The sequence below is a fragment of the Paralichthys olivaceus genome, chromosome 16 (assembly GCF_024713975.1).
Source record: "Paralichthys olivaceus isolate ysfri-2021 chromosome 16, ASM2471397v2, whole genome shotgun sequence".
NCBI lineage: Eukaryota > Metazoa > Chordata > Actinopteri > Pleuronectiformes > Paralichthyidae > Paralichthys > Paralichthys olivaceus.
The window spans coordinates 3,317,500-3,326,829 of NC_091108.1; the positions used below are offsets into that span (position 1 = coordinate 3,317,500).

At 44.8% G+C, this 9,330-nt stretch overlaps 1 protein-coding gene across 2 annotated transcripts in view; it reads right to left on the reverse strand.

Moving 5' to 3' along the window:
• The window catches only part of LOC109644808 (enhancer of polycomb homolog 1-like), a 24,002-nt gene extending 14,766 nt beyond the window's left edge, over positions 1–9,236 (reverse strand). The window contains exons 1-2 of one of the 2 annotated variants that reach the window (XM_020110264.2): positions 8,858–9,236; positions 6,244–6,333 (exon numbers count right to left, since the gene is read on the reverse strand). Coding sequence is in view for 1 of the 2 variants with exons in the window: in XM_069511035.1 (XP_069367136.1) it covers positions 4,486–4,638 (153 nt within the window). In the remaining variant the exon portion in view is untranslated. The other variant, XM_069511035.1, reaches the window with a different exon arrangement.
• Between the last annotated feature and the right edge of the window lie 94 nt (positions 9,237–9,330).

Here is a 9,330-nt window from a genome sequence, read left to right on the forward strand (position 1 = left end):
CACAAAGATTCCTATACATTTATTCCAAATGTGACAAAGTACTGTAACATAAAAGACCAACAGGAGCACTGTAATAATTACCATCATTAAATGAAAGTGTTCTGGTAGTTCCGAAATGGTATCTCGACCATCATTATATGAGCCGGTCTTTATGGGCTCATATCCTCTGGATATTGTTCTGAACTAGGACTGCCTTTGGCTACACATGAAAGCCAGGCGGAAAGGGCTGACTGCTTATAAGAGAAACACAGGGAGGCCAAGCTGTTTTCACTGGGTTAAATCAGGCTAAATGTGCTGCTTCTCAGAAAAACCTTCAGCAAAACAGAAGAAAAACACTGCAGGGCTCAGATCAATGCAGCTCTTTATAAAAGGCAACAAAAGGTGAGCAATTCAGTGCTACACCATTTTTAAACAGATGGTTCTATATGTGGAAACACTGCACCGGTCTAAGTGGACGGAGATCTCTTTGTTTTAAACTTATTGATGCTCCCAGCAGAGATCAGGCTGTGTGGAGCCGTGGTCTTTGTGGCGATAAAAACAGACGGTCCTTGACACTTCCACCAACACCATGAGGACACAAAGTGCTATTCTACTGTGTTCAGTACAGACTGTGCTATTCCATATGGTCTTCAGTCATATTTTGATGTCAAGTACAGCAGACATGAGAGAATATCCTAGAATTACTTGCATCGCTCCATAACGTTTACTTTCGTTTTAGTTTCATTGAAAAAGTACTACAACAGACAGAGACAACACAAACTACATACACAAAATATTTCGCATACACAGCTAGTTTTAAAGTGTTAATGAACATTAACATAATCAAGACATACCTGAACATATTTAAGACTTAAGGAATACAATTTAGATTACTACATTTTAGACTCTTCAACTCTAAAAGCCAGGACAACAAAGTGTGAATAAACACAACAAAAGACATTTATAGCAAGTTGAATTTTAAGGCAATACCAATTACACACAGATAACCTTAACCAAAATGCCGGCTTCTTGTAAAAATGACCCATATTTCATGGTTAAAACAGAAAGAAGATGTTTGGAAAGTTAACTTTCTGCTGTGACCTTGTGTATCCCATCATGCTGTTTCAGTTTCTGTGTACATGCAGTAAATCTGATTTACTGCCTCCTGGAGCCCAGTGTTCATCAACACCATTTGGACTTTTAGGACGAGCAATATTCCACAGTCTGTTATACCCGAGGCGAGTGATTGTACTTTACATTTATGGCGCCATGTGCTCCGACGATCTGTTCCGAGGACGTAGCTTGCATAACCTTCATGTTCCCACCTGATCCTACATTCCCCTGACAAACACCTAAACCTCCGCATCGACTTCCTCTGGCTTCTCCACCACGAGAGAGAAACTCATAAATCAAATGGCCGTGAGCAGAATCACATCAGCTGCCAAACCTAATCAAGCGACGTGTTTGTTTACTTCCCCAGCCCTGGCTATTTGCCTGAGAGTAAATGGACTCAGATTGAGGTGAAGAGTCACAAATACAGAGCGTTGGCTGGTGCCCTCACACTCAAAACTTTTTCCTCTTGATCTGGCTTTCTCTCACACACAGGAGTCCAGAAATAGCCTTTCTAAAATGACCAAATCGATCACTGTCAAGTCTGCTGAGGCAGCCAGAGCCGCCTCCACCTTCTCTGGTCTCGCCTGTGACAGTTACTGTCCCAGACACTGTAAATGCCTCTTAACATGATGGACAGCCACGGGGAATGGTCTAGTGGAGCTGTCGAGGGACTCGTGGCTACAGTACAAAGTGCACTTTATGCACTGTGTGGGAGAGGATGATTTTTAACATCCAGTATGAGTGGGGTGGGAAATTAATGGTGGCCATCAGACTGCATTTTTGGCAGCTAAGCAGTTTGCAAAATAGCAGAAACTTTCCATTCCTTCAAAAAATACTAAAATAAGAATGAGGCAGAGTCTAAGAGACGAGATACATTTGTCAGACTAATGTATGATGTTGCAATGAAAGCAATTATTACAGGCAATGTACACACTGTTCTCTTTCATTCATGGATCAGCGACTAGAGAATTCCTGAATTTAATTCAGGTCAGTGTCAGGACTTGTTCCAGCTGAGGTTTTCAAACTGGCTGCAGAGTTAGATTCAAGAACCTGCCCTGAGGCTGCTGTTAATTTCCCACGCTGCCCACATACGCGTCAAAACAGAACTGTCAACAGTGAAAGCAGGGGAAACAGCTGACACAAGCAACTTTCAATTTCATAGCATGTAGGCTGCAAAGACTTTGGACAGGTGACAAGCCCCGAATTCCCAACTCGCAAGGTCACACTGTTAGAAACTGGTGGCGTGCCAGAATCAGATTTTGTGTGTGTGTGTGTGTGTGTGTGTGTGTGTGTGTGTGTGTGTGTGTGTGTGTGTCTGAGAATATGCGAGTTCAAGAACCGTTCTGGCAAAGAGGCGAACACAGCAGATGCCTGTGGATTCCCACCACGGCCGCAGATATTGACCTCACTTTCACCCAAACATAAACACAAGACAGAGTGTCTGGCCCAAAACAAACAAGCCGCACGTGCTGAGGGAATTTCAGCGATGACAGCTCTTCGCTCAGGCCGTGCTGCCTGAAAATTACAAAAACCACAAATACCAGGTTGAGATACGACTTTTGAAGAGCAGGCGAGCGGCAGCAGAGCGAGTAAGCCTGTAGTCTTGTGCTCAGTTAAATGTTTGAAACGAGCAGGAAGACGTAGCGGACAGAAAGGCTCTAATCCAAACAAGACTGAGCTCACTGTTAAAAGCTTTCTAGTAGCAGAGTCAGGAAGTGTAGGGACACCACCGTCACCCTGCAGACCACCAAACACACAGGGGTGGTTGGTGCGGTTGAGGTGGTTGCAAGCGAACATGCAAAATGTATCTTTGCAGGAAATGTAAGGTTTAGCTCCGTGAAATCAAACACATAGATGCCAGGCACTGAAGTCTGATGAGCGACTGGTTAAAGAGTGCAAGATCTTAACTCTGACATAAAAACACAACAACACTGAGAGGTTGGCACGCAGCGGGCCAAGGCCTACCTCTCATGATAATATAACTGTTACATAACCAAACGCTCCGGCTGAGCAGAGTGCAGACTTTGAAGTGACAGCACCGCCCCCCCCCCCCTTTCCTCCTGCTGCCCTGATCTCCTCCTGAGCGCCACATGCCGCTGGTCTGCCGGCCTGCTGTGCCATCTGACACACTGAACCCCAGACACCGAAACCTCCACGAGAGCAGGGACGCAGACCGGCTGCAGCAACTTCCACTGAGCAGCAGCAGCAGCGATGCTCCCTCATTTATTTGACCTTTACATTTAAACATTAGTCGAACCCGCTGTGATACAAAGCTGCACCATCGGAGAAGTTTACACACTGCTCAGGGAAAGATTGCACAAACACAACCACGTTACACGGTGAAGTATAAATTCCAAAAAGAAACCGACAACACCCCAAAGTGGTGTGCTCCACAACCCAGAGAGCAGCAGACTTTGTTTATGTAGCTGCCTCTGTGGCCAGTGCATCTCTACATCTCAACCTACATCACATGCTCTTCTCTTTTCAAGTGTCAGGAATCTGCTGTGAAGAAACATTTGAGGGTCAGAAAGAGCTGAGATCACAAAAACTTGAACATTCTCAGATGCGTTTATCTGGAAAATCCAACGTCAACACTGAGACACAGATGTGTGTGTGTGTGTGTGTGTGTGTGTGTGTGTTACGATTACAACAGCTGATGTTACAGCGAGAGACTTGTGCACTAGAGTGAGAGAAATGTGTGTTGAATAATACAACTGTCATGGCTGCAGATGTTACAATAATGATGACAACAGCTGCGTTGGAGCGTCACCGCCTGAATTCAAACCAACAGTCAGAGCTGCATCATGCAGAGACACAACTAAATGCTAGCAGCTACATGCTAACGTGCTTGAGAAGGAGAACAACCAGGTGGAAGGTGTGTCAACACACACACACACACACACACAGAGACGTGCAGGAGACAGATGTTCTGTAAACATCTGCAGCGTGTTGACATCTGTCTGACAGAGGCCACAGACAAAATGGAGGCACGGGCTCCCCCTGGCCGCGGCCCTCCGCAACTACGCCAACACGGGCCCCCGCACACTGACAGGCGAGACAAAATGTCGGAGTAGCAGAAGTCACATGACTCCTTTGTGCTCAGAGACTCTGCTCACACACAAACAAACCGACCGAACCGGGAGATTTTGCCCGATAATCACACCCCGCACCCCCGGCTTCACCCTCGCGGTGCTCCGGGTCCCACACACGAGACATCCGCGGCAACAATCTGTCGCGTTTCTTCCCAGAAAACCGGCGGCCATTTTGTGAAAGCTTGCGCAGAGAGAAAAAAAAAAAAAAAAAAAAGAGGGACGCCCGTGATGGTGTCGAAAATAAAAAAAAAAAAAAAAAATGGAAGCTACATGTTCACATTTATTCCAGTTGAAATCATACCGACTCCTCTTCTTTCTCCATCCCCGTGGGCATCTGCGGCACCGCCCGGTTGATGGACGCGTACTCGTGCAGGTCGGGCAGGTCCTCGCAGCGGAACACGGGCAGCGGCTTGGACGCGTCCAGCGCCCGCGCCCGAAACGACAGCTTGCTCATTTTTCCACAACTCGAGGCGCCGCGTGAAATGTGTCCGATCTCCTGGAAGTCCGCGCGGAGCCCAGCGCGGCGCTCATGGATGGTTCTGTGCGGCTCTGCTCTCACGGGCGAGCGGCGGTCGCTTGGTTGTTTTTTTTTTTTTTTTTTTTTTTTTTTTTTTTTTTTAGGGCGTCGCCAGCGGAGCCGAGGGGGGGGGAAGGCCCGGATCTCGGTCGCTCTCTCTCGGACTGTTTTCCTCCGACGCTCCGCTCCCTACCGTTGGTTCAGTGCGCCATGGACAACATGGCGGACATTTAAAAGTCTTTTGCGCTGTTTGGCTCGGAGCGGTCCAACCCCCACGTCGAGGCGCCGACCATTCCCGCACCGGCCCGAGCGCTTGCGCGGTGCGGGGTGTTCAGTCCAAAGGGGGAGGGGGGGGGGGGAGGAGGTGTTCGGTTCTTTAACTAACTCATCAATGATTGAAATAAACATGAGGCACCGCAGACATGTACATTCATTAACACATGAAGTCACGACAATCCTCCATTTTAATGAAAGGGCATTAAACGATAGATTAAACAAAGGTGAACATAATATATATATTTTAAATTATTGGAATTCATAACATTCGACCAAATGAATCTATTTCAAGTATAATGGTATAAAAAACACGTGTTTACTCAGCAAATTAAAAAAATATATATAAGAACATTTATATAGTTTGCAGAAGTGATAAAAAATATATTCTTAATGTGTTCAAATGTTATATATACATATATATATATATTGCAGAAATTATAAAAAGATATTATTAATGTCGAAATAAATATATATTAATGTATATGTATAATATTTACATTTCATTTGCTGTAGTGATAAAAAGCTTCTGTGTTATACATTTGTGTTAATTGTGAATTTATTACGATAATTTAATATTTAGTAGAACTCTCAAATCATCTAATAATATGATGGTTAATGATTATTGATATTGTATATGATGGTTAAAGGGCTGTTGCCTGGTTTAATTACACCAGCTCCCCTTAAACAAATTACAATATACTAGCAAAATGAGTACAAATGCCTCAGACATTTCACTCTTATTTTGAAGACAATAAATATAAATATACACATATTAATCAGGTTTGCAAGTTGTATTAAATCAAATACTTAACTCTGAAGATGTCTTATCTGGTACTTGGTTTTATGCTTTAGTACAAAACCAGAGAAATAAAATCTTAAATTCATTACGAGCCAACGCCTCAAGCAGCACAGAACAAACTGCTCCTGCAAACGGACCTGAGAGAACAATTCACATCCACTGATCCCAGAACAGATCATGATTAAAGAAATGTTGGTTCCAGGTGAGTCCCTTCATGGCAGCTTGTTCACCTGGTGAACAATGTCGCCCTCGTCTGGTCTCACAGGCGAAGGACCCTGATTTTCAGGACAGGACACCTTCAAGTGTTTTCACTCACGTACAAACACACATTTGGTGAATGTGTTTCCACCCAAAGATGACGTAGGTTCAAGTCTGATGTGTGTTTACTCACAACCAGAGCCAAAGGGATCCACAGCAGTTGTTTTTCACAGTTATAATAACATTTTATAACCAATAAAATATCTTACCTGTTGATGACATTGGGTCTATCCAGGGTCCACCCAGGTGAAGAGAGGTGTTCTTATCATCGTTAAATCCACTGACGGCATCATAAGGACCTGAGAGCCAAGAGCAACATGGGACATTCAGCAAAAACTCCGACTACACCAACAGAAACACATTATGACAACAACACAGGGAAAAAATAAAACCTGCTGGTGAGAACAGAATTAAAGTAAATCGATGCATTTTATTTGTTGATTTAACAGAGATGGGACAAAAAGTTAGTCCACCACCTGATGACGATTGTCCAGTGCTCCAACGACTACACCTGGCAGTTCTCACAGGTTACACCCATAGACTGTATATATGGACACTTTTATCGTGAATTCCTCTTAAAAAGATTAATTGATTTTCTGAATTTGTACATAGCTAAATAACCACCGTTAGGTCTGATAAGTATTCCACATGTCTCCCTCTGCGATGTTACAAATGATTAGCCAACAAGGTACATTTTCTATTTCTATTCGTGCTCCTCAGCAGATGAATCCTCATGACTTTGGTGGTGCCCTGACCTTTCCCAGAGCGCCACCATGAGGTTGAAATGTTTTGTGTCAAATGTTTCAACTACTTTGGAGAAGACTGCCATGATGTCTGGGACAAATATTTGTAAGCTCTCCAGATGATAATTTGGATTTTACCTATTCATCCTTTAGCTGGCACCATGAGTAGGTTCATTTATCATGCAGTGACATACAGTAGCTCCACATCCTCCTAGATTAAGAAAAAAGTTTAACATTCACATCTACAAGTCTTAAAAATATGTGATTGACTTTTCATCAATTGCTAGCATCTGTCGCTGTGAACGTGCTAGCAAGCTGATTTAAAGGTTCAGTGTGTAAGATTTAGGTGAAAGGGATTTTTGGCAGAAATTGAATATAAAATAATCCTTATGATATTTTCACTGGTGTGTTTCATCTAAATAGTATGAATTATTATTTTCTTTACCATAGATTGGGCCTTTATAAACTTTATATTTACATGGGGGGGGGTCATCTCTGTGGAGGCCACCATGTTTTTTACTGTCGTCCAAATGGAAACCTTTTGAGTTTTCATGACAACTGAAGTTCACAACAGGTTCTCCTTCATGTTGGGAAGGGGGAGGGGGAGATGAGGAGTATTCAGCTGCAACATGAAACTTCACCTCTAGACGTCACTAAGTTCTACACACTGAACCTTTAAGCGTGATAAATAAGTGCTTTGGCTAAACGGCCTCTCTGGTTCTGCTTTATATTAATGTTGAATACCACTAGAGGTCCCTATCTGTTAGAGATAAACAGTTGTATAGTTGGAATTAGATCTAAACAAATGCATGTTTGAACCAGGAAGGAGATGTGTAATGCAAAGCAGCATTGTGATAAACTCTACAACGCATGAAACCACAGGGTACAAATGTATAATTGACCTGCCGAGTTATACCTGTGATACATGATGACCACAGCGTCAGACAATTCACCTGATCTGCTGTCTTACAGGTGAGATAACTGACATTAAGGATGTTTGATATATTTGCATGTTGCTGTGTTGAAAACAGTAAGAATTGGAGGATCTACATTTTAACAATGAATTCATATTTCATGTTATTCTGTGGGTGGTACTGTCGACAACACCCTGAAATACTCATTTAATCCCCAGCCTATGATACAAGTGCTATAACTCAAGTCGGAGTCGGGCCTGTGTTTCCTGTGATTGTGTCAAAATGACAAGAGCTCATTCTGCTCTTCCTGATTGATGTTTTCTGACGAGCTCACTCCGACAAAGAGTATTTTCAGGACACATACTCTGTACTTGCTGGCCTCCTGCTGTCTCATGCGGGTGGGGGTTTGTCACCCAACACCCAGACTTCTCTCTTTGCTGAATTAAACCTTGTTTTATTTTGACGTGGTACCAATCAGGTGCAGTAAACAGGCTCTTCAAGGGAATCATTAACTAATAATGATCCTGCCTGTCTGCATGAGGCAGATCTAATCCTGATGGGTGCAGGTCTCCCCCCCCCCCCCTCTGTTTGAGTCCTTGTATGGTCGAGGTGGGTGTAGGTGGGGGGGTAAAGTGAGGGATCCGGACCCATGCAGGCCAGGGCCGAGCAGTTCCCCGGCAGACCACAGCAGCTGCCTGGCAGTGTTCAGCCTCACACCCTTTACAGTCCTCACATCCAGCAATGTTGCATTAAAAAGAAAAGACGGTGGAAGAATAAATGAGATAAAGAAACACTGATGTGGAATCCTGTGGAAACTGAGCCTCTCGTCGACTGTGATGTTTCCTCTGCCCAGGAGACAGATCAGGTTTCTGACTCCTTCTGCCATTAATGTCACAACTAGACAACTCGACGGTTCTGTCCCCTCCATGAAAACGCTCCCCCCCCCCCCCACACACACACACCGGATCACACGGATCCACACCGCGACCCCTCAGCTGACAAAGTGACCGGGGAACTTGTGCTTTCAGCGGCTGAATCTCATCCAGCTGACCAGCCAGGAATTTGATTGCGTGTATGAAATCATCTGACGCCAGGAACACTTTCCACGCCGGGCCTGTTTCTTCTCTAAAAGGCGGCCATCGATTCAAAGGAGGAGAAATACTCACCGGGCGGATCATCCGGGATTTAAAAGACATTTCAGCGAGTTTGAAAAACACAAACACACACAAAAAAAAAAAAGAAAATCCATCAACACGACGCAGCTCCAGCCACAGAGGGAGCCGACTACCAGCGGCGGTAGCCTCGGCCACTTCCCCCCGGGGTTGTCTCCTTCGTGAGGCGGCACACGGTCGGTGGCCCGGTGCTCCCGTTTGCTCGGAGGCGCTCTTCGGATCGTATCCTGCCCGGTACAGGCGCGTTTCTCTCGGGGGAAGTCGGTTGTTTTGCTGCCGATGTGAAACTGGAGCGCTGGAAACCAAAGTGCCACTGTTGGGGGTTAACAACTTTGCTGTGAAACGCGGCCTGTGATTGGACAGAAGCGGCCACCAATCACCTGTGGAGAGCCCCCCCCTCTTCCTAGGGCATGTGACGTCACGTTCCATCCCTTGTGATTGGCTGAGGTTTTACGTTCTAATGAGGC